Source organism: Hemitrygon akajei, unplaced genomic scaffold, assembly GCF_048418815.1.
Source record: "Hemitrygon akajei unplaced genomic scaffold, sHemAka1.3 Scf000033, whole genome shotgun sequence".
NCBI lineage: Eukaryota > Metazoa > Chordata > Chondrichthyes > Myliobatiformes > Dasyatidae > Hemitrygon > Hemitrygon akajei.
The window spans coordinates 2358767-2385496 of NW_027331919.1; the positions used below are offsets into that span (position 1 = coordinate 2358767).

Genomic DNA, 26730 nt, shown 5'->3' on the forward strand with positions numbered 1-26730 from the left:
GTAGGGCATTGAAGAATGCTGTAGAAGAGAGAGTTCTAGGAATAATGGTGCATTGTTCCCTGAAGCTGGAATCTTATGTGGATAGGGTGGTGAAGAAAGCTTTTGGTATGTTGGCCTTTATAAATCAGAGCATTTAGTATAGGAGTTGGAATGTAATGTTAAAATTGTACAAGGCTTTGGTAAGGCCGAATTTGGAGTATTGTATACAGTTCTGGTCACCGAATTATAGGAAAGATGTCAACAAAATAGAGGGAGCACAGAGAAGATTTACTAGAATTTTACCTGGGTTTCAGCACCTAAGTTTCAGGGAAAGATTAGTTAGTTATTTATCCTTTGGAGCATAGAAGCCTGAGGGGGGACTTGAATGAGGTATTTAAAATTATGAGGGGATAGATAGAGTAGACGTGGACAGTTTTTCTTTTCCATTGAGAGTAAAGGAGATTCAAACAAAAGGACATGAGTGGAGACTGAGGGGGCAAAAGACTAAGTGTAACATGAGGGGGAATTTCTTTACTCGGAGAGTGGTAGCTGTGTAGAACGAGCTTCCAGCAGAAGTGGCAGGCGCAGATCATTTAAAGCAAAATTGGATAGATATATGGACAGGAAAGGAATGGTGGGTTATGGGCTGAGTGCGGGTCAGTGGGATTAGGTGAGAGTAAGGGTTTGACTCGGACTAGAAGGGCCGAGGTGGCCGGTTTCCGTGCTGTAATTGTTATATGGTTATATGGTTTGATTGAGGGCGAGGCCTGTGTGAGTGGACTTGAAGAGACGGCGTCCTGATGGGAGTGCGAACGGTGAGAGAGAACGCCAATGGGTGGGATCTCGTTTTAGCAAAATTATCCTCATCTTCGATTTCACCCTGCGCTACTTCTCCACCGTAGAAGTCAAATTTGATTGTCAACCGGAACTGTGTGATGGGAGGGTGTGGAGGGAGCTTCACGCTCTGTCTGACCGCGGGAGTGTGCAAGGGGCGGTGGGTGGGGAAATTCGCTCCGTGTTTCGCGCCGGTATTCTATCCTCCATCCGTCTCGTTCTCGGGACCTCAGTGACTCGCGTCTGATATTCTAGTCGATTTTTCCTGTCTGCAGGGTGCAGGAGGGGGACGGTTAGCCAGGAAGAGGTTAGGTGGAGATGAGATCCCGGGCGCCCAGTCTCTGTAGGTCCGACCTCCCTCAGCCTGGAACCAAGACACTACTGTGTCAGTGTGAGGAGCTCCGACCCACTGTTACAGTGCACAGGGTGCGTCGAGCAGCAGAAACCTCAAACAAACTCAAGTTCAACAACAAGACAGGAAGTCACAGCAGTTTATTGATTTCATCGTGACAAATGTGCATTAAGCAATATGTGAGCTGCTGACTTCCGGAAATCAATAAGCTGCTCCCGACTCACTCACAGTCAGACACAATTAACTGCGCGACGACAACGAGTGACAGTTTGAATAATCATTCCCGTTTCTCACCGTCACTCTACATCGGGTTACCGATAATTCTAACATCACACTCCAGGCCCGTTTCCGGGATCGCTACAGATCCAGGGTCATTTCGGAGATATTTGTCAATTTAACATCATTATATCGGCCAGACGTCCGAAGGCACCGTCCTCAGCAAAGGGAGCAAAAATATTCTCTCCCCGGCTCATTCCACTCCGGGACACTGGGGTCCTAGACTGAGTCCCCGCCCCCGATGTCTTCCTGCCTGTGCAATTCCCGGGGTCTCATGTGTGGGATTTTCGAACCCGCACATCTGGCGGAAGATGCATCGCTGGACAACAGGCGGAAATGCGTCACTGCGGGTCCGCTACCGATGTCACAGAGCGAGAGAATGGAGAAGGTTCCGTTAGAACGGCTGGGAATTCAACCTGGAGCGCAGCCATTAAAGGTAAGGGCAGGAGTTAAAGAGAAGGGCGTAGAATCAGCTAAAATGTCGCCATCCCACAGGCGGGGATGTTCACACATTCAGTTGTTCAGAGATACACTGTCAGACTGGGTCTGAGTTCCTGCAGAGATCTCAGTTCCTTCTTCCCGGTACGACTGAACCGATTCCCGTACAACCTGAAACAGATAGAAGAATACAGGGGACTGGGGTTAATGTTTCATCAACACTCACGGACAAAAATCACCAGAAAACCCGCGGATCCGCTGATATTTTATCACATTGAACATTAACACAATCACTCACCTGATTCGCTCCAGACTCGGGAGGGTCCGTATGAGGCGGCGGAGAGCGGGGACAGATCGGTCTGTGAGCGGGTTGTAACCCAGGTTCAGCTCCGTTAGTGATCGGTTTGTATTGAGAGCGGAGATGACATTCTCTGCACCAGAATCTGTGAGACCGACATTGTCCAGCCTGGGGATGAGAGAGAGTGAGGGTAAAGGACACAGAGAGACAGGAGACGGTACAAATCCCCAGTTTTTATCAGTAACACAATTACTGATCACATTAACGTTCAGTGTCAGACACCCAGTGACTGTAAGCACAATCTCCCACGGACTGGTACTTACACCAATTTGTGTATTTGACACTCCGGGTTCCTCAGATACGTAAACACCAGTTTCACTCCGGAATCTCCCAGTTTATTACGACTCAGGTTCAGCCCTGTCAGTGATGGGGTTGTAATGAGAGCGGAGACGAGATCCTCAGCACCAGAATCTGTGAGACCGACATTGTCCAGCCTGGGGATGAGAGAGTGAGGGTGAAGGACACAGAGAGATAGGAGAAGGTACAAATCCCCAGCGTTTATCAATAACAAAATTACTGATCATATTAATAGACAATAGACAATAGGTGCAGAAGTAGACCATTCGGCCCTTCGAGGTTGCACCGCCATTCTGAGATCATGGCTGATCATCTACTATCAATACCCGGTTCCTGCCTTGTTCCCATGTCTCATGATTCCCCTATGCATAAGATACCTATCTAGCTCCTTCTTGAAAGCATCCAGAGAATTTGCCTCCACTGCCTTCCGAGGCAGTGCATTCCAGACCCCCACAACCCTCTGGGAGAAGAAGTTTTTCCTTAACTCCGTCCTAAATGACCTACCCCTTATTCTCAAACCATGCCCTCTGGTACTGGAATCTCCCAGCATCTGGAACATATTTCCTGCCTCTATCTTGTCCAATACTTTAATAACCTTATATGTTGCAATCAGATCCCCTCTCAATCTCCTTAATTCCAGCGTGTACAAGCCCAGTCCCTCTAACCTCTCTGCGTAAGACAGTCCGGACATCCCAGGAATTAACCTCGTGAATCTACGCTGCACTTCCTCTACAGCCAGGATGTCCTTCCTTAACCCTGGAGACCAAAACCGTGTACAATACTCCAGGTGTGGTCTCACCAGGGCCCTATACAAATGCAAAAGGATTTCCTTGCTCTTGTACTCAATTCCCTTTGTAATAAAAGCCAACATTCCATTAGCCTTCTTCACTGCCTGCTGCACTAGCTCATTCACCTTCAGTGACTGATGAACAAGGACTCCTAGATCTCTTTGTATTTCTCCCTTACCTAACTCTACACCGCTCAGATAATAATCTGCCTTCCTGTTCTTACTCCCAAAGTGGATAACCTCACACTTATTCACATTTAACGTCATCTGCCAAGTATCTGCCCACTCACCCAGCCTATCCAAGTCACCCTGAATTCACCTAACATCCTCATCACATGTCACACTGCCACCCAGCTTAGCATCATCAGCAAACTTGCTGATGTTATTCTCAATGCCTTCATCTAAATCATTGATGTAAATCGTAAACAGCTGTGGTCCCAATACTGAGCCCTGTGGCACCCCACTAGTCACCACCTGCCATTCCGAGAAACACACATTCACCGTTACCCTTTGTTTTCTATCGGCCAACCAGTTTTCTATCCATGTCAATATCTTTCCCCCACTGCCATGAGCTCTGATTTTACCCACCAATCTACTATGTGGGACCTTATCAAATGCCTTCTGAAAATCGAGGTACACTACATCCACTGGATCTCCCTTGTCTAACTTCCTGTTTACATCCTCGAAAAAGTCCAATAGATTAGTCAAGCATGATTTGCCCTTGGTAAATCCATGCTGGCTCGACCCAATCCTATCATGCTACCTAGATATGCCACTATCTCATCTTTAATAATGGACTCTAGCATCTTCCCAACTACTGATGTTAGGCTGACAGGACGATAGTTCTCTGTTTTCTCCCTCCCTCCTTTCGTAAAAAGTGGGATAACATTAGCCATTCTCCAATACTCAGGAACTGATCCTGAATCTAAAGAACATTGGAAAATGATTACCAATGCATCCGCAATTTCCGGGGCCACCTCCTTTAGTACCCTAGGATGCAGGCCATCTGGACCTGGGGATTTGTCAGCCTTCAGTCCCATCAGTCTACTCATCACCGTTTCCTTCCGAATGTCAATCTGTTTCATTTCCTCTGTTACCCGATGTCCTTGGCCCATCCTTACTTCTGGGAGATTGCTTGTGTCTTCCCTCGTGAAGGCGGATCTAAAGAACTTATTAAATTCTTCTGCTATTTCTCTGTTTCCCATAACAATTTCACACAACTTATTCTTCAAGGGCCCAACATTGTTCTTAACTATCTTCTTTCTCTTCACATACCTAAAAAAGCTTTTGCTATCCTCCTTTATATTGCTGGCTAGCTTGCGTTCGGACCTCTCTTTTTTTTTCTCCCAGTATTGCCTTTTTAGTTAAGTTCTGTTGTTCCTTAAAAATTTCCCAATCATCTGTCCTCCCACTCTCCTTAACTCTGTCATATTTCCTTTTTTTAATGCTATGCAATCTCTGACATCCTTTGTCAACCACTGTGGCCCCTTTCCCCCCTTTGAATCCTTCCTTCTCCGGGGGATGTACTGATTTGCACCTTGTGCATTATTCACAAGAATACCTGCCATTGCTGTTCCACTGTCTTTTCTGCTAGGATATCCGTCCAGTTAACTTTGGCCAGTTCCACCCTCATGGCTCCATAGTTTCCTCTGTTCAACTGCAACACTGACACCTCCGATCTGCCCTTATCCTTCTCAAATTGCAGATAAAAACTTATCATATTCTGCTCACTACCTCCTAATGGCTCCTTTACTTCAAGATCGCTTATCAAATCCTTTTCATTACACAAGACTAAATCCAGAATAGCCTTGTCCCTGGTCGGCTCTCGTACAAGCTGTTCCAAGAATGCATCCCGTAGGCACTCTACAAACTCCCAATCCTGGGGTCCAGCACCAACCTGATTCTTCCAGTTCACCTGCATGTTGAAATCCCCCATAACTACTGCGACATTAGCTTTGCCAGATGCCAATGTTAACTCCCTATTCAACTTGCACCCAATATCCATGCAAATGTTTTGTATCAGGCACCCAGTGAATGTAAACACAATCTCCCACAGTCTGGGACTTACCACAGTTTCTGTATTTTACACTCCGTGTTCCTCAGAGCCGCAGACACCAGTTTCACTCCTGAATCTCCCAGTTCATTACGACTAAGGAACAGCCCCGTCAGTGATGGGTTTGTACTGAGAGCGGAGGCGAGATCCTCAGCACCAGAATCTGTGAGACCGACAAACTCCAGCCTGGCAATGAGAGAGAGTGAGGGTGAAGGACGCAGAGAGACTGGAGACCGTATAAATCCCCAGTGTTTATCAGTAACACAGTTACTGATCACATTAATGTGCAGTGTCAGACACCCAGTGACTGTAAACACAATCTCCCACAGTCTGGTACTTACTGCAATTTCTGTATTTTACACGCCGGGTTCCCCAAAGCCGCAGACACCATTTTCACTCCTGAATCTCCCAGGTCATTCCGCCCAAGTCTAAACACAAACAGACAATTTGATGAACAAAGTGATTCAAACCGTGGGTCTGAGGGAATTTCGCTCACACGGATATTTCAAGAAATATTAAACCCTTCAGGAAATCACGGATCGGAGTTGCCATCACTGTCAAGGTCCCTCACTGTCCACTTCCAGGGTATTCACCGAATGTCAGTAACTTAGTCTGTCGGTGTGACCCTGCAAACTCCACAGGTTCTGTCCCATTTCCAGGGTATTCACCGAATGTCAGTAACTTAGTCTGTCGGTGTGACCCTGCAAACTCCACAGGTTCTGTCCCATTTCCAGATGACTAACCAGAATGTCCCTCAGATGTGAGGGGGTCAGGGTTGAAGGATAGGACGGAAGTCTCACAGTGAATGGGAAAGTGTCAATGGGAGATGGTGGAAGAGAACCCGCTTGAGGAGAAGGGATGGGGAAGACAGAACCTGCAGAAGGAAGTGGGATGGTGAAGAGAGATCCCACAGCAGGAAGGGAATCGGGTAGAGAAGTCCCACAGGAGGAAGGGCAATGGAGAAGACAAATCCGTCAAATTCCTCAGGAGGAAGAGAGAGGGGAAGAGCGATCCTACTGGGGGTATGGTGATGGGGAAGATAGATCCCACTGGCGTGAGGCGGATGGGGTAAAAAGATTCCGCAGGAGGAAGTAGGATGGGGAAGAGGGATCCCACAGGACGAAGGGAAATAAGGAAGTGATATCCCACAGGAGGAAGGGGATGGGGAAGAGAGATCCTGCAGGAGGAAGGGAAATGGGAAAGAGAAATCCCACAGTTTTACCCAAATTAATTTACATTGAAACAACACAACGGGACAAGAGGAAGAAGGTAATGGGTATTTGATGTGATTTGGCATCCTGTTCAGAGTGAGAAATGAATAAAGTTACCTCAACTTCTGGCACTTGTGCATCCCGGGTCCCAGCCGCTGGATTCCTTCACATTGGATGTGGCAGTCCTCCAGATCGAGATGTTTCATTGTATCACAGAGTCCGATGACATGAGACAGGACCGCGCAGTCAACCGGGGTCAGTGTCATTCCACTGAATGACAGTGTTTCCACAGATCCTATTGCGGCCTGAGCCAGTCCACGATTCTGAGACTCAAACAGGTAGTGCAATGTGTTCAGGAGGCTCCTTTTACCACCTTCATTCCTCGGGTTTCCACTCTGGCGTTTAACCTCCTCCTTCACCCAGTCAATCACCCGGCAGGTTGTTAGATGAGGAAATGGGCCCAGAAACTCCACCAGGCCCCGAGCTGTCATTGGGTTGGAGAGACCAGCAACAAAACGGAGAAATACCTCAAATCGCCCATCAGCCGTGTTGTGGGCTTCAGTGAGGAATTTCAGGATATCCCCAGGATGTGGATTCAGGAATTGTGCGACAGCAGCTACAAACTCTTGGATGGTGAGGTGTGGGAATGTGTACACCACGCTCCGGGCAGAATCTTCTCTCTCCAAAAGCTCCATCAGGAACCCGGACAGGAACTGGGAAGGCTGCAGATTGTAGTTGATCAAATCTCCATCTGTAAACACAATCTTCTTCTCGAACACTCCTCTGAAGGCCATCTGACCAACCCTGAGTAACACATCACGGGGGCTCTCAATCTCCCGGCCGTGGTTTTTCAGGATGTTGTAAATATAGTAGCAATATAGTTGTGTGATGGTCTTGGGAACTCGCTGCGGGTCCCTGACTCTTTGTGCGAAGAAGGGGCCCAGTGTCAGAGCGAGGATCCAGCAGTATGAGGGGTTGTAGCTCGTGGTGTACAGGATCTCGTTCTCCTTCACGTGTTTGAAAACAGCTGCTGCTACAGTCTGATCTTCAAAATACCTGATGAAATATTCCTTCCGTTCCTCACCAGCAAATCCCAGGATTTCAGCACAGACATTGATCTCTGCCTTTTCCAATAAATATAACGCAGTGGGGCGAGTAGTCACCAGCACTGAACACCCTGGGAGCAGCTTGCCCTGGATTAAATTGTACACTATGTCAGACACTTCACACCACCACTCGGGATCTGGGCACTGGCGCTTTGGTTCTGTATCTCTCCGACTGTCAGCAAAATCGATTCTGTGCTTGAATTCATCCAAACCATCGAATATAAACAGCAATCCCTCTGGGTTCTTCCAGATCTCTCTCAGGATATTCCCAAAGTAAGGATACTGATCCAGAATCAGTTCCCTCAGGTTTATTCTGCAGTTAATGGAGTTTAAATCCCGGAATTTGAAATTGAAGACAAACTGGAACTTTTGGTATATTTTCCCCGTGGCCCAGTCATAAACAATCTTTTGTATCATTGTTGTTTTCCCGATCCCCGGGACACCGGCCACTGCTGCAGACATTCCAGGTTTGGATTTACTCCGGGAAAAGCTGCTCTGGAACAACTGATCAGTCCGGAGTTTTTCCAGCTTTCCCTGGAGATGTTTCTGTCTCCACTCCTCGTGGACTCTGCCACTTGCCAGCAGCTCATGTTCCACCAGTCTCCGATCTCGAACAGTAGAAATGACCGTGAGCTCAGCGTATCGATCAACCAGCTGGAAAACCTTCACCTTCTCCCTCATCAGGATAGTGTTCACTCTCAGTGTTTCAGTTTGTGCCCGCAGAGTCTCCTTGTGTTTCTGTTGAGCATCTTGCATGGGAACAGACAGTGGACAAAATCTTAGTTGCCTCAACTCAGAACTCAGTATTTAAGCACAAAAGAGTTAGCTCAAAGCTATTTCATTAATTAAATTTATCAATGGATGGTCGTGCAGTAAAGTGAATGCAATAATAAAAAAAAAATCCCGAACTGGACAGGAAGGCGCGGTCTAGATAAACTTCAGATCATTACGTTTCACAATTAACTTTACTGTGTAGGTGATAATTTCCCTGGTAGTTTATTATCCCCCGACTGTCCTGTACTGGACAAACTCCCACTACAGTAACAGCTATTATTGTTCTTGTGGAAGTACTTTCAAAGCCCAGTGTTGATGCGGCGTATGGCGATGGAGAAAAGGGTAGTGGACATTCTGTCAAAGGTACAGGTCCGGGAATCACAGCTGCCCTTTCGAACATCACTGATTCAAAGTACGAAGAATTAGTTTTGCTGATCAGTACGTGCACAGCGGGTTGGTGATTGGGGGAGAAAATGGAAATGTCTTGTTCAGGAGAATGAGACAATCAGCAATATGACACAAAACGCAGACAATCCATCACCCCCTTCCATCACCGCAGATGCTGTTCAGCTCACTGAGTTCCGACAGAAAATGGTTTGAGGCAGCAGTTCTACAGTCTCGAGTATGCCGAGCATGTGTTGCATATACTCAACGGATTGACGATACAAAATACACAAGTTGAAAGGAGAAGGAAATAATTGTTATTCCGGATCTGATGTAGCACAACAAAAACTCAGATAAACGCAATGCAAAACACAATAAATATAAATATATACGATACAAGAGTCACTCTGGCCGCTGGTGTTTCTGACAGAAATGTTAACATCGTGCTGGTGGTGGGATGGGTGTTATCAGTTATCCAGGGGTGTTTTTCTCATTGGAGGTGTTGATCAGTCTCACAGCTTGAGGACAGTAAATGGTTTTGGGTCTGGTGGTCCCGCTGTGGATGTTACATAGCTCCTCCCTCATGGGAGATGGGCAAACAACCCATACGCAGGATAGGTGGGATCCTTACTGATGCTTCTGGCCCTTTTCCGACTCATTTTGTGCACAGGTCCCTGATGGAAGTTAGGCTGGGTGTCCCGGTGATGCGTTGGGCACTTTTGACTACCCGTTCTACAGCCTTCCTGACCGCCAGTTACGCAGCATGTTGACCTGCCCTCTTCAGCACAGCTGTAGAAGGACGGGAATGTAGATGTGAGTCCAGGTCAGACAGCGTCTGTGGAAAGGGGAGAAAGGGGGGAAGCTACTGGTCTGTGACTTTAAATACAAGTTTGAAAACCATGCTGTTTACAGGTCGGGAGGTGAAGAAGAGAGCAGAGACAGTGGACATTTGGTGGAAGGTGGTATAGGATTTCAGCGGTCACAGGACCTGCAGAGAACATAGAATAGAAAAGGAACAGACCCTTCGGCCCACGGCGTTGGTGCCAGCATGATGAAACATTAAACTCACCTCACCTGCCTCCAGTCGTAATTATTCCTCTCATTCCCTGATTGTTAAAGTGCTTGGCTAAAATAAGAACATCCGTCTGCATGACCACCACTGGCAGCATTACATACACCCCCTGTTCTGTGTAAAAGAAAATGCACTATACAGCTTTCCCCCATCTCAACCCAAATCAATAACCTCTATTATCTGATATACCTACACCGGAAACACTCTATCTTCACCTCTCAATTTGATAACAGAATATATGGTCTCCCTTCAACCCTTTACGCTTCATATAAAATAATCCAAGATTATCTTCACACACTCCTTAACGTTAACGCCCTCAATCTGGGATGTGAGTAGCATATCACTTCAGAACCCCCTAAGGCTTTCACACTTCCCTGTGATGGGGGACAGATTTGCACCAATGCACCAAGTGCAGCGAAACCGAGGTTTTATACAACTGCCACATAAAGATTCACATTCAGAGAGCTATGGACATGGACATCAAAATCCCTCCAGACAGGAATGATATTAGGGTCATGACCTTTACTCTACACCTCTCCTGTGCATTTGATCTCCTAAATTGCAACAACTCACACTTCTCTGGATCAAACTCCATTTGATATTTCCCCGTCCGCATCTGCAACTAATGGATTATTTGACACACCTCTTCATTCTCCAAATCTGAATGTCTCATTTCAATGTCATAAACCTTATCTCTCACCTTCGGACTAAATTTATAACATCTCTCGTCAAGATCCATAGGCGTTGCCATCGGTGGTTTTAATCCACTTTAATCCCAGTCCCAATTCTGATCATCTGATATTTAATCGACCTCAGAAGCCAGATGCGAATTTGCCCAATAACAGCTACTCCCAATCTAATCATTTGCCATTTAATCTGCCTTCCTCCAATTTAAATTTCTCACATGCAGACCGCATAAACTGTAGACCTCTCCTTATTGATAACCATGTGAGAACAGGAGTTGTGTTCACTTTCCCAAAGGCTCTCCCACCGAAACCGAGCATCTTGTAGGTTTACTTCCCAATACCAACTGCAGTATGGCCTTTCCTCTAGTTCGGCCATTAAACACAATATTCCCAAAACACGTCCCACCATCGGAGATTCCTAAAGTATTCCTGCAGTGAGGACACACGGCGCAGAGTGTGTTAGGTCATCAGCAAACAGAGGGAGTTAAAGTTACCTTCTACAACTAACTTGCTGCTTTCGCATCTTTCCAGAATTTCCCAACCATCAGATTCTCTATCTCCTGGGGGATGTTTAGTAAAAATCCATCCATGATTGTATCTGACTTATTGTTGAGCTCTCCCTATATTTCCTCAGTGCTTTAACTCCCCAGTATGCCCTCCCTGAGTGCAGCTTTGAAATTCCTCAGATCAGTTATTAAACCTCCCCAACCACTTTACCTCGCCCTCAAATCTGAAATATCGGAAATCTGTAATATGGAGCTGCCAGTTCTGTCTCTCTCTCAATCAAGCCTTCATAAAGGCGACAACATCACACTTCCATGTGCTGATCCTCTCTCAAGGTCAACTACCTGACCCATAACACTCTCTCCACTGAACTAAACACTTCAGATCCAACCATCGCATCATGTTATTCGACTCGGCCCTGCCGGGCTTACAATGAGGTTTATTAACCTAACCTGTATCTTTTTTGGGCCATCTAGGCTGGAGATAATGTAGCTGGACTGGTGTTTGGAGAGTCAGTGGGGCAGCATTCTGGACATAGAGCCCATCTGTCTCAGTTATGGAAATGGATGGCGATATTCCGAGTATTGAGGTCCTGAGTTAGGGGAAGGCAGATGTCAATGTAAGAGAGGGTCTGGATGAAGTATGGCAACAGCTGCAGTACAGCTGCACACAAACATTTAAAAGGACGTGTAACAGTATGTTAGGACTGTAGCCAAGTGTGTCCAGAGTTTCACAGAATTTGACGGGCCTGTCAGGAGTGTGCAGGATCTCAGAATGCCAGCACTCTACCTGGGAGGTGTGTGGTCTCACAGTGTGTGGCAATCCTGTCAGGGGTGTGTGGGGTCTCAGAGTGTGTTACGACCCTGCCAGAATTGAGTTGGGTATCACAGTGTGTCATGAACCTGCCAAGGATTTGTACGGTCTCCTAAGATCACAGGATTTAGGAACAGGAGTAGGCCATTCGGCCTATCGAGTCCGTTCCGCCATTCAATCCTGGGCTGATCCATTCTTCCAGTTAGCCCCACTCCCCAGTTCTCACCCCATACCCTTTGATGACCTGGCTGATCAAGAACCTATATATAAATACGCCCAATGACTTGGCCTCCACAACCGCTCGTGGCAACAAATTCCACAGATTTGCCACCCTCTGATGAAATAAATTTATCCGCATCTCAGTTCTAAAAGGACGTCCTTCAATCCTGATGTCGTGCCCTCTTGTCCTAGAATCCCGTAACATGTGAAATAATTTTGCCATATCTCATCTGTTCAGGCATTTTAACATTTGGAATGAATCTATGAGATTCCCACTTATTCTCTTGAACTCCAGGAAATACAGCCCAACAGCTGCTAGACGTTCCAAATACAGTAACCCTTTCATTCCTGGAATCATTCTCATGAATCTCCTCTGAAACCTCTCAAATGTCAGGATATCCATTCTGAAATAAGGAGTCCAGAACTGCAGACAATACTCGAACCGTGGTCTCACGAGTGCCTTACAGAGCCAAAACATCAGATACATTCTATACCTCTGGAAATGAATGCCAACATTGCATTCACCTTATTAGCCACCGACCTGGAAGTTATGCTTCAGGATATCCTCCACAAGGACTCAAAAGACCCTTTACATCTCTGCGTTTTGAATTCTCTCTCCATCTAAATAATAGTTTGCCTATTTATTTTTTCCACCAAAATAAACTGCCATACACTTTCCAGCACTGTCATTCATTTGCCACTTCTTTGTCCATTCCCCTAAACTATCTAGGTTTCTCTGCAGGCTCTTTGTGTCCTCAACACTACACGCTCCTCCACCTCTCTGTAACATCGGAAAATTTAGCCACAAATCCATTCATACCGTAGTTCAAATCATTGACGTATATCTAAAACGCAGCGGTCCCAACACCGAACCCTTTGGAACTTCACTGGTAACCGGCAGCCAGGCAGAATAGGATTCCGTTATTCCCACTCTCTGTTTTCTGCCGATCAGCCAATGCTCCACCAACGGTCGTAAATTCCCTGTAATTCTATGAGCTTTTACCTTGATAAACAGCCTCATGTGCGGCACCTTGCAAAAGGTCTTCTGAAAACCCAAGTACACTATATCTACTGCATCTCCTTTCTCTACCCGGCTTGTAATTCTCTACCCGGCTTGTCTTCTGAAAACCCAAGTACACTATATCTACTGCATCTCCTTTCTCTACCCGGCTTGTAATTTCCCGAAAGATTTACAGTGGGTTTCTCAGGCAAGAATCCCCTTTCAGGAAACCATGCTGGCGTTGGCCAATCTTGTCATGTGCCTCCAGGTACTCCGTAATCACATCCGTAACAATCAATTCCAAAAACTTCCCATCCACTGATGCCAGGGTAACAGGTCTATAGTTACCTTTATGCTTCCGCCCACCCTTCTTAAATAGAGAAGAAACATTTTCAAAGTGCCACTCATCCGCTACAATGCCAGAATTTATCATTTCCTGAAAGATCATCGTTAATGCCTCCGCAATCACTCCAGTTGCTTCTTTCAGTACCCGAGGGTGCATTCCATCAGGTCCAGGAGATTTATCCACACTGAGATCCATAAGCTTCCTGAGCACCTGCTTAGTCGTAATTTTCACTGCACAGACTTCACTTCCCTGACGCTCTTGAATGCCCGGTATACTGCAGACGTTTTCCACTGTGAAGACTGATGCAAAATACGCACTCAGTTCCACTGCCATCTCTTCATCTCTCATTACAATATCTCCAGCGTCATTTTGTTTTTTTTTTCTATATCTACCCTCAACTCCCTTTTACCCTTAATGCATTTAAAATGTCTTTTTGTATCTTATTTGATATTAGCCGCCAGCTTCCTCTCCTAATTTATCTTTTCCCTCCAAATGACCTTCTCAGTTTGCATCTGCAAGTTTTTAAAAACTCTCCAACCCTCTATCTTCCTACCAGCTCTGGCTTCCTTGCATGCCCGCTCTTTTGCTTTTACTTTGGCTCTGACTTCACTTGGCTGCCACGGTGGTGTCCTTCTTCCCTTTGAAAATTTCTTCCGGTTTGGAATATAGCCGTCTTGCACTTCCCTCATTTTTTATTCTCAGAAACTTGACCCATTGCAGCTCTGCCATTTTCCTGCAAATGCCCCTTCCCAGTCAACTTCGGTCAGAACCCCTCTCATGCCTTTCTAATTTCCTTTATTGCACTGAAATACCGACACATTGGATTTTATGTTTTCCCTCTCAGATTTCAAAGTGAACTCGATCATATTGTGCTCACTGTTCCCTAAGGGTTCCTTAATCTTAATCTCTCATCTTCTCCGGATCACACAACACCTAGTCCGGCACAGCCGATCCCCTAGTGGGCTCAACAACAAGCTATTCTAAAATATGCCATCCCTTAGACATTCTACAAGATCTCTCTGGAGGTCCAGTCATGACCTAGTTTTGCCAATCCACTTACATGTTAAAATCCCTAATTATTAGCATGACATTGCCTTGTTGAAACGCTTTTTCTAATTCTTCCTGTAATTTGTAATCCATATCAAGCTGCTGTTTAGAGGCATGTATACAACTGCCATTCGGGTCCTTTTACCTCTTGCCATATCTTAACTCAGCCCATGGAGACTCTACGCCTTCTAATCCTATGCCATCTCACTCTAATGATTTGATATCATTTCTTATACACAGCGCCACGCCACCCACTCTGCATACTAACCTTTCTTCCCAATACACTGTATATCCTTGGACGTTTAGCTCGCAAAGGCAGCCATCATTTAGCCATACAACGTCATATTTACAATGCAAACATGAGGGAATCTGCAGATGCTGTAAATTCAAACAACACACACAAAATGCTGGTGGAACACAGCAGGCCAGGCAGCATCTGTAAGGAGAAGCACTGTCTACGTTTCGAACCGAGGCACCTTATAGATGCTGCTTGGCCTGTTGTGTTCCACCAACATTTTGTATGTGTTGTCATATTTAACAATTTATATTTGACTTTCAAGATCGCCCAATTAATTTCGTAAGCATTCAAATACAACACGTTCATTCCAGTATTGCCCTGTAACTCATGCCGCTGGCTGTGATTAGGCATTATTCCCTGCCTGTTATTTCTATAATTTCTATGTGTGCTACCTTTGATTTATTTATTACTGTTTCCCCCTTCCTCAGCCCTAGCAGTCCGGTTCCCATCCCCCTGCCAAATCTATTAAAATCCTCCTTAATAGTCTCAGAGTGTGTCAGGACCCTGCGAAAGGATGTGTACGGTCTGACAGTGTGACAGGACCGTATCAGAGTTGTGTAGGGTCTCACAGCGTGTCAGGAGCCTGCCAACGATGTCCGGGGTCTGACAGTGTGTCAGAAACCTTCCAGCAGTTTGTGCGGTCTCTCATCTCTGTCAGGTTGTACGGGGACTCACGGTGTGTCAGGAATCTGACCGGGATGTGTGGGGTCTCACAGTGTGTCAGGACCATTACACTGGGGTGTGGTGCTTCCCAGTGTATCAGGACCTGAAAAAGGTATACAGGGAGTTGGGAAGGAAGTAATCTGAGAGGCAGGACCTCAATGTTAGTTATATCCGGATTGCAGCCTATGCCACCCGACAGTCAGGGCAAGAATCCATTGGGGTGGCAGTTAAATGCATGGCTGAAGATTTGGAGCTGGGGCAGAGATTCAGACTTCTGGACGATTGAGACTTCTTTTGGGACAGCTGAGACCTCTGTAAATGGATAGGTTGAACTTACATCCAAAGGGTACCAATATTCTAGTAACGGATTTACTCAAGCTGTTGGAACTGGTTTAAACTAATATAGCAGGAGGATGGGAAAGAGTATGATAGAGCTGAGGACGAGCCAGCAGGTTTACAAGTAGATGATTGGTGTAACATGAATGTAAAGAACGTCAAGTGCAGACTGGGTACAAATACAGTAAGAACAAAATTTAAATTGTACCCCAGAGGCGAATTTCAAAAGGGCGAAGAATGCAGGATTGAAAGTGAAGTATTCATTACAGGTTGCATTCAGAATAAGGTGGATGAACTCATGGCGCAATTAGAGATCGGTCGGTATGAGAATGTAGGCATCACTGTGTCATGGTTGAAAGAAGACCATAGTTGGGAACTTAATCTCAAAAGACAAAATTTGTATCGAAAGGACAGACAGGAATGCTTATGTGGCGAAGTGTTTCTGTTGGTAGGAGATGGAATTACATCTTTAGAAAGAGGTGTCTTACGGTCAGAGAGTTTTGAGTTTTTGTGGATGGAGTTAATAAATTGCAATGGTTAAAAATCCATTCTGGGAAACCGATTCATGCCCTCATATAGTAGCCGATGTGGGGATGAAATCGCAGACGAGGCTGGGAAATGCATTTAATAAGGGTAATGACACAATTGTAATCGGGGTTTCAATATGCAAGGGGTTTAGGAAAATTAGGTTGATGTCGAATCGCAAGAGAAGGAATTTTTTGAATGCCTACGAGATGGCTTTTTAGAGCAGCTTGCGTTTGTGCCTTCTTTCGGAAAGGCTATCTTAGATTTGGTGTTGTGTAATAAATCACACATTATTAACCTAAAGGGACGCTGAGTAGGCAGTGTTCATAATATAATTGAATGCATACTGCAGTTTGAGAGGGAGAAGCATAACTCACAGGTGTCTGTATCGCAATGGAATGAAAGTAATTTCTGAAGCATGAGATAGGAGCTTGCACCAGAGGATTGGAGAAGGGCACTGGCGCGGAGGACAGCAGAGCAGATATGACTGGAGTTTCTGGGAATAGTTCACAAGCCTGAGGATAGAAATTCCCCTCAGAGGAGTATGTTCTCAGACAGCAGGGGTAGGGAACCGCGGCTGACAAGGGAAGCTAAGGACAGGACATAAAAGGCAGCAAAAGTGAGTGGGAAGTTGGATTACTGGAAAGCTTTTAAAATCTAACAAAGGAGGTGTTTAAGATGATGAGAGGCATTGATTGTGTGGATAGTCAGAGGCTTTTTTTTTACCCAGGGCTAAAAATGCTAACAAGAGAGGGCACAGCTTTAAGGTGCTTGGAAATAGGTACAGAGGGGATATTAGGGGTAAGCGTTTGTTTACGCAGAGAGTGGTGAGTGTGTGGAATGGGCTGCTGACAACGGTGGTGGAGGCGGATAAGATAGGGTCTTTTAAGAGACTCCTGGGCAGGTACATGGAGCTTCGAACAATAGAGGGCTATGGGTAACTCCATGGGATTTCTATGGTAAGGACATTTTCGGTAGAGCGTCTTGGGCCGAAGAGCCTGTATTGCGCTGTAGGTGTTCGATGTTTCTGTTTCAAAAATGCTGCTAAAAATGTTAAGAAGGGAGGGAGGCAAAAGAAAGAAATTATAGGCCAGTTAGCTACACCTCAGTGGCTGGGAAAGTGTTGGAGTCTGTTCTTAAGGATTAGTTTTCAAGGTACTTGGAGACTAATGATAAAATAAGTCACAGCCAGCATGGTTTCTTAGAGACAGTTCCAAGCATGGTGGACAAAGGAAAGGAAATAGATGTCATTTAGTTGCACTGCAGAAGGCGTTTCCTAAGACGCCACATGAGTCTGCTTAAAAAGATAACACTGGAAGAAAGAGCAAGAAGTGGCAATTGGAATACGGTTCTGGGGAAATTGTGAGATTTCATTTTTGGTAAAAGAACAATATTGTGGACGATTAACAAAATGAGGAGAAGGTTCAAACATCAGAGGAGCAGAGGGACTCAGGAGACCTTACGGAAGACACCGGGAAAGGTAATTACCAGGTTGAGCCTGTAGGAAAGAAGGCACAGTGGCTCAGGAACTTTCCAGGATTCTCGCAGTGTGTCAGGATCCGCTCAGAGATGTGAGGGGTCTCACAGAGTGTCAGGACCGCGCCAGCGGTGCATGTGGTTTCACAATGTGTGAGGACCCTACCAAGGGTGCGTGGGGTTTCCCAGTGTGTGTGAACCCTGCTGGGAGTGTGCGGGGTTTCCATTCAATGTATTCTGTTGAGATATGGAGCGTAGGAAATTGATGGTTGTAAGAGTTACTTTAGAGAATGTGACAGTCACAAGAATGATGTTCTTCAATAATCAGGGAGAGCATCTGTTTCGTTTTCGGAAACAGGGGTGTGTATCTCGCTGCCGTGGCTGATCCCTCGGCAAACAACATGAACAACAAGTTTGCAGAGATTTACCAAACTGTGTGGCTTTATTGTCTGGATACGGATGAGAAAACACAATTACAGGGGTGACAGAAACATGAGAACTTTGTAAACTTCCTGATGTGTCTATCTCTGGTCCCATACGTAAATTGATATCATTGGATTTTTTTTCTTCTTGTAAATGACACCGGCTGAACCACAGTTCTGGCCAAGATTCCTTGTGTTTCTGTGCAAGAGTTTCTAATAATCACATAAAAATTGCCTGTTTTAGGATGATTTTTTACGACGTCTGGCTTTACTACGCTCTCTCCTCTGTTGATTGCGCAGTTGTGTGAACCAACACAGTCTGAGGTTAGACGCCTTACACACTTGAGCCCACGCACTGCCACGGTCTCTATTTTGACCGACACGATGTGCTTACGCAAATAGTGAGCATCTCATCCAGACGATCACAATTTAATTAATTGCAATATTCTTTATTGATATGTTCAGTTGTTTGCACATTCCGTGCCGCAATTCCACAACCCTCGGTTTCTCTGTCCTAATTCCCACCTATTACCCTTCCACCGGGTCCATCACACATCATCGGCAGACATGAATATCGGCTTCTGTGGACTGAGCTGAAGGTTCTGTCCCCCACCTCGGCCTCATTAACACTGTCCCCAGATGGACTTCCCAGGATTATTGACTTCAAAATTAAACTGGACAACTTTAGCAGTGTTTGCACCAAGGCAGTGAAGATTTGAACAGAGTGGGGTTCATATGCTGCTTTGGGGTTCAATAGAGCAGTTTGGTGTTACCTGATATTCTGATCAAATTAATGCTCTCATTGTTATTCTGTTGCGAGAACTTCAATGGACTCCCGATTCTGAAAAGGATTTAAGGGAATTTAGAAAAGCGGTCCAGGATGAAGTTGTGTAGCTGTGGGGAAAGGATTTCACCTCTCGGAGTGAAGAATTTCACTCCTCCAGATTGTCGTCTTCTCCACCCTGGCCCCGGTTGAGGGCTCCGACATTGCAAAACTCCCCATCTCTCTGAGTTGTTCCTCATACTGTCCTGTGGAAACTCTCCTCCTGCAAACATTTACCATGTGTCTTAATGTGTACCCTGTCACGATGCCAATATTTACCTGGTCAAATACAGCTGGCTCAACAAGATATGGTCCTACACAATACTTACATTTGGCGGAAACAACGGTTTCGTCACTTACCTTTCAGCTCTCCGGGAATCTTCAGTACTGGTCGACGGACCGGAACACAACCTGTTCGGATTTATATAATTTGAGGAATTGAGTTGCGTAAGATTATTAACTGTGTAATGTTTGAATGCAAATTTAAATTAATCTCTGATATTATCTCACCATGTTCCTGTATTTCTTTCAGTATTTTGTCAAACTTTGGGACACCAATCCGCATTTTCACAACTGTTTCCCACATCACCCTCCGGGCGCGGGACCCTTTCTCCATCACCAGGCTCAGGAGGAGTTTGGAACTGTCCGCCCGCTCTCCCTTATCAGCGAGATCAGAGATTTTCTGTGAAGAGTAACAGTGAACATATTGAGGACTGATAGGTTCACACAGGGAATGAGGTAAATGATGTCCTCTGTAACGGGATCACACTGAGCCGTCACCCGGACGGGTTCAGAATCTGTCTGGACATGGACTGTACATTTTGAGTGCAGAGTACACGGAGGGACATTCACTGTGAACCTGGTCCTCTAGTCAATGAGGTCCGGGCTGGTCTGTACCGCTTCATTGAAGTGGCTCCAAATCCAGAAATAATTTATCACGGTGTAAAACAGAAATCAGAAAATAACCATCACAGATTAAGAAAGAAAACAGGAGGTGTTTTTTATAACAGTCGCAGAGAAGTTTCAGAAAAGATGATGTGATTTATCTCCTCAGTCCGCCAGTGTCCAACATGACGGCTGATTACCGGCTGACATCTGATCTCTTTCCTTTGCCTTTTCCAGTGGAGGTTTATTCAGTAATTACACATTACAGTATGGCACTACTCCCTTATTCTAACTGTTTGCAGTTTAAGATAGTAGCACAAACATCTCCATCCAGAACAGAACACACTCGAGCTCCGTTGGCATCCACTAATCCATTCCCGGTGCTCACTGACATACTGCCGTCACGCTGCGCGGTCTTCCAAAGCAGAATCCTCCTGTCATATTTCCAGTTAATACCCCAAGCCCACAAACCCATTACTTGCTCAGCTCACTCTGAACATTGAGTCGCCACCCACCAGTCCGCGGGGTCTTTTCACCTCCTTTTATCACTGGCTCAGATTCATATGTTCGAGATTGCATGTACAGTATTTATTTCCCAGTTGTCCTTTTATTTAATTTATTATCCGATAATCAGAGTTCCGACACCCATCATTCCTGTGATGGGCGAAAATTCAAACCCATTCTCCCTCCCACTCACCCGATGTTCCTCTCCGCTGAACTGATTCTCGGCCGTTAACGCCAGGCTCACTCCGTGCACCCCTCCTTCCATCGCCTGCTCCAGCCTGTCCCGGTAGAAATCCGTCAACTGCAGCAGCTGGAAATCGTCCCAGCTTGCCAGGAGCTCGGTGATCACTGAGCTCGGACCTGTGAAGGAAAATGAGGAAAATTAAAGAAACAACTGATCCCATATTGGGTATATTCTTTGAATCATTCTCTCTGAATGTCACCTAATACAGTCCGAAATATATGTACATGGCCGGGGATGGGTGGGAACGGGCTCCGGCCGGAGTGGTGGGGGCACCGATTGGGGGGGTGAGGAGATGGGAGTGGTTATAGTTCCATCTATTGAAGGCTGCTTTTTTATATCCTCAGGAATATACCTCGCTGTTTGGAAAGGATTTTGCTTGTTAATGAGAATATAATAACCCATCACCATCAATCTACTGATACTGCCCATCACTACCGATTTACTCTGGGTTGTTGTCTGCCTGCTTGGACAAATCCTTCCTCGGCAAACCTCCGGAATAGCTCACAAAATGCTGGAGGTACTCAGCATGTCAGGCAGCATCTATGGAGGAGAATAAACAATCAACGTTTCGGGCCAATACCCTTCATGGGACAGGAAATGAAGGGGACAGAAATCGTAGGTAATGCCACATTACTTTCAATTCCTTGTGATCCTGATCCAAATCACCAAATGTTTATTCCTCTCCATGGATGCTGCCTGTCCTGCTGAGTTCCGCCAATATTTAGTGTGTCTCTGTGTTACCCAAAACTCTCTGCATCTGCAGAATGCCTTGTCTCCTGGAGTAACTCGCTATTTTAATGTGCACCACAATCTGCTAGAGGAGCAGGAGCAGACAGTAAACATACCCCGTGTACGTGTGGTTGTGTTCCCCTGAGATGCTAATTCTCTCCATCTCTCATCTTTCGGCTCAATCATTTCACAAATATTTTGTGAATGGACGGTATTGAATTAAACACAAACACAGCGTCTAGGCAATATTTATAAATTAAAATACTTCGCCAACATACCGGTGAACTTTCCCGATGTTGACGTCACTGGAACTCCTCCCCTGACCGCTCCATGAGCCATACTGAGGGCAGGTGTGATCAGCATTTGCTGCTAGGCAACAAAACAAAATTAACAGTAGGGTCAAACATTAATTGGAGTTTAAAGGAGAACACAGTTTTGCTTTTAATCCTAGGCAAACATTTCCAAACATCTTGGGCCTGTCCACTGAAGACTTGACACGGCCTGGTCCACCAGTGCCCATGCATTTCTGCTCTCTCCATGGATTGTACACTGTGCCAGGATTCTCCAGGCTATCTAATCGTTATCTTACAGCTTATTCCCTTTTAGGAACCAGTCTTGTGTCCTGGACCGTGAGTGATGTGTCAATGGAAAGGCGAGGCAGGTTGAGCAGACGACACCCACTGATTTGGTCCTCCTACCACTGGTGGTGCTATGGTAATTAATGGACATTTCAGCTGACCAATAGGACATCTACTCCTCTCGTCATTGAATTATACATACTTCTCAGACACACCTGATTCTCACCGTCTCCTTCCAGTTTAACATCCCCTGGCGTTGACAACTATGGCAATATATGGTTTGAGTCTATACAGAATTACTCTGACATCCTGAATAACGCAATGTCATACATAACATCGTGACATCTTGTTCTGAAACACGACATTTGCTCCGGTAGGATTTTAAGATCATTATTATCAACTGAACTGCGGTCAAAATTTGTTTGAGCATTTAACTGGCTATTACCAGATTTTTATATCGTAACTTATTAAACACCATGCAGGCACGCAATAAAGTTAGCAAAACATCTTCAGCAAAAAGAAAACAAAACTGTGGAACTATTCAACAAGACAGACAGTCTGTTAATATTTCAGGTAGGAGACCCTGTATCAGAGCTGATCCTGTGTCCAGGAGTCATGTATCTGTTCTCTATCTGCATTGTATTCTGTGTTGGGTATTAATGATTTTTTTTGTTTCTCAATCTGTTCCACAACACTCCCTGCCCTTCCGTTCATTGCTCCAGTCCTAGCCTGGTCTGACTGTCCAAATGCACCGCTTGAAGACATTTTAATGCACAGATATTAACTGATTGCCATTCTAAACTCTAAATGCCACCCTGCCCAACCAATTTGTCAGTTCTCAGTTCATTCTGACCCTGGTGTAACACAGCCCATACAGTCAATGCTCACAGCATCCTTTCCCCCCACTATCACTCTGTCAGTTCTCAGTTCATTCTGACCCTGGTGTAACACAGCCCATACAGTCAATGCTCACAGCATCCTTTCCCCCCACTGTCACTCTGTTGCATTTGCCCCTGAGGCCGCTGTCTCTGCGCTGAGAGGCCGTGACCACAGAACCAGTGAAACACTCGCTGCAGCTCTGACGGGCTGTCACCATGGAAACAGAGGAAGTGGCTCACTGAAAATAACCGAAAAAGGAAATAACAAACTCATCATGTGCTACAAGTGTCGTTATGACAAAGACGATCACTGCAGCCATTTTGTAGGGGTGAAACTAAAATTGAAATGGCCGCTTTTACCCCGCCCCGTTCAAATAAACCTCTGTCTGAACGGGGGAAAGATGCATCTACTCATACACGTGGAGCCGTGTCGCGAGGATGAGATCATTCTGTTTAACCCTCGCTGTCTGCAAGCACACAGCGGACCGAACGGCCGCTTCCGGTGTGATGGAAGCATTTAAAACAAATATCGACCCCAGGCATCGATCCAGGTGAAGTCTGGATCCGCTACCGGGCCGGGTGATGGAGGTAAAGTTCACCAGGTACATCTTAATGCATGGGTTTAATCTCGGCATCACCACCTCATCCCGCTCCTGGGACCAGAACACCAGGGGCTGAGCGGCGGCTCAACTCAGGCGGTTCGGCGTGAAGGTCCCATAACCCGGACCGACCACGACAGGTTGTATCCAGGAAGCGGGACGAGGCCGCCAGTTCGAGGAAGTTAATAGGACTCTCTGCCCGACATCAGGTACCCACAGCCACACTCCCCCCCCCCACACACACACACAATCCGCTTCAATGCTCACCGCTGAGAACTTGATTAATTTTTCCCGCAGACAGTAACGGTCCACCTGCTCCCCGCCGCCGACCCGCTTCAACAGAGAGCGCAAAGAAAGGCACCGCCCATCCGGAGAGTGTGAGAGCGGGGGCGGGGCCTCGGAAGCGAGAACCTAAGATGCTCCAGATCTGTGTTTGAAATGGGAGCCAGACGCTGGATCACGTGACGGGTGGAGGGACTCCTTCCTGAACCGGGGACTCTGCTCCTCGCCCCTCACACACTGCCCGACCTACCTGCCGCATTTTAAACCTTATTTCATACTTACACGAGCTACATTTTTAATTTTCCCCTCTGTATTTGGCCGTCCCCATTGCTCGGCCTCCCGGTTCCTGGAGTTTTACGGGTTCGATTCCATCCCGGTCCGATACACAATGCCCACCCGAACAGGAATTGCGCGGGTTTCATTGAAATCACTTGTATGTTTATAAACAGTAATTTCTATTCACAATCCTCCGGAGCCTCACTGGACAGGAACACTATAACATCAAGTGAGAAACAGCAGGAGGAGTCTGTTCAGTTCCTCAAACCAAAAACAAGATGGCGGCTGCTCTCCCATCTCAGCCCACATGTTTCTCCCCGATCCTCATTTCCTCGATCCCTTCGGTCTCCACACATCTACCGGCCTCTGTTTTATGTGAAGACGATCACTGAGACTTCATCGTCCTCCAGGAATCAGTCTGGTAAATCTCTAAATCAAACACTCTCTAACTTCTTATAATCCTCCATGGAATTAAATTCTATTTCTGCAGCCCCGTGTTGCCACACAACTCACCTCCCACCCCTGTCACTTTTTCCACCTTGCCACCTCCCCCCTCACCTGGATCCACCTCTCTCTCCCCAGCTCTTGCCCCATCCCCACCCCTCACCGCTTTTCTCTGAATATTTCCTGTCAACTATCTGTCCAGATGGAGAGTCTCGGTCCGAAATTTTGACGGTCGATTTCCCTCCACAGCCGCTGCCCGACCCACTGCGTTCCTCAGGCAGTTTGTTCTTTGGTCTGTATAACCCGTGTTAGTATGGGGAGCGGGATTTTACACCAAATATTCTGCAGATGCTGGGGTCTAAGAAACACACACAACACGCTGGAGGAACTCAGCAGTTCGGGCAGCTTCCGTGGAAACGAGCAGTCAACGTTTCGGGCCGAGACCCTTCGGCAGGACTGAGAGGGAGGGGGCAGGAGCACTATAAAGACTGTGGGGAGGGAGGAAAGGAGAAGGACTGGTAGGTGCCAGGTGCAAAAAACAAACAGTAAGGGGAAAGATCAAGGGGTGGGGGAGGAGAAGCAGGGAGGGGTTAGGCAGGAAAGGTGAAGAAGGAGTGTAAGGGGAAAGCACTATGTGTAGTAGAAGAAGGCAGAATTATGAGAGAGGTGATATTTGTGGCAAATATGATTTTATGATATGAATGTACAATATCTGATGTATATCTTATGGATATGTTTGTTTGATTATGAAATTCAATAAAAATTAAATTGCAAAAAAAGTAAAATTTTACGATGACACAAAGATTGGGGTGTTGTGGATAGTGTGCAGGGCTGTCGAGGTTACAGCGGGACATTGATAGGATGGAAACTGTGCTGAGAAGTGGCAGAGGGAGTTCAACCCAGATAATTGTGAGGTGGTTCATTTTGTTAGATGAAAAACATCATGGCAGAATGTCGTATTAATGGCAAGACTCTTGGCAGTGTGGAGGATCAGAGGTATCTTGGGTCCGAGTCCATAGGACACTCAATGCAGCTGCGCAGGTTGACTCTGTGGTTAAGAAGGCGTACGGTGTATTGGCCTTCATCAACCATGGGATGAATTCAAGAGTCAAGAGGTAAAATTACAGCTATATAGGATCCTGGTCAGACCCAACTTGAAGTACTGGACTCAGTCCTGATCCCCTCAGTACTGAAAGGATGTGGAAACTATACAAAGTTTTCAGAAGAGATTTACAAGGATTTTTTCTGGATTTGGGAGCAAGCTTATGAGGAATACGTTGAGTGAACTCGGACTTTTCTATTTGGAGCGACGGAGAATGAGAGGAGACCTGATAGAGTCATTGATAGTGTGGATTAATCAGAGGTTTTACCAGGGCTGAAATGGCAACCACGATAGGGCAGTTTTAAGGTGCTTGGAAGTAGGTACCGAGGAGATGTCAGGGATTTTTATTTCTTTTTATTTTTTTTACGAAGAGAGTGCTGAATGCGTAAAATGGGCAGCTGCTGACGGAGGCCGATAGAATCATAGAAAACTTACAGCACAATACAGACCCTTTACCCCACAAAGTTATGCCAAACATTTCCCTACCTTCGAAATTACTAGGCGTATCCATAGCCCTTTATGTTTCTGAGCTCCATGTACCTATCTAAAGGGCTATTGAAAGATCCTAAGGTATACGCCTCCACCACCGTTTCCGGCGGCCCATTCCACGCACTTACCACTCTCTGAGTAAAAAACTCACCTCAAAATCTCCTCTGTACCTTCTCCCCAGCTCCTTAAACCTAGTGTCCTCCTTTCAAGCCCCTGGGGAAAAAAAATCTTTTGACTATCCACATGATAAATCCCTCTCATCACCTTGTAAACCTCTATCACGTCACCACGCATCCTCTGCCGCTTCAAGGAGAAAAGAGCGAGTTCACTCAAGCTATTCTCACAAGAGATGCTCCCCATATACAGGGGGCATTGTCCTTGTAAATCTCCTCTGCAACCCTTCCTTTGGCTTCCACATCCTTCCTTTAGTGTGGCGACCAGAACTGAGCACAGTACTCCAAGTGGGGTCTGACCAGGGTCCTATATAGCTGCAACATTACCTCTCGGCTCCTAAATTCAATCCTACAGTTGATGAAGGCCAATGCACCGTACGCCTTCTTAACCATAGAGCCAAACTGCGCAGATTTTTTGATCGTCCTGTGGCCTCGGACCCCAAGATCCCTCTGAGCTTCCACACTCAC

General features: G+C 46.1%; 1 protein-coding gene across 1 annotated transcript; it reads right to left on the reverse strand.

Moving 5' to 3' along the window:
- Positions 1–1302: 1302 nt before the first annotated feature.
- On the reverse strand, positions 1303–26276 carry LOC140719848 (NACHT, LRR and PYD domains-containing protein 3-like). Its single transcript, XM_073034763.1, has 11 exons — positions 26241–26276; positions 21720–21810; positions 20662–20828; positions 19590–19761; positions 19440–19490; positions 6703–8440; positions 5716–5802; positions 5390–5560; positions 2501–2671; positions 2178–2345; positions 1303–2050 (listed from the first exon to the last, which is right to left on the reverse strand). The coding sequence occupies exons 2-11, from the start codon at positions 21802–21804 to the stop codon at positions 1963–1965; spliced, it is 2898 nt and encodes a 965-aa protein (XP_072890864.1). The 5' UTR covers positions 21805–21810; positions 26241–26276; the 3' UTR covers positions 1303–1962.
- Positions 26277–26730: the final 454 nt, after the last annotated feature.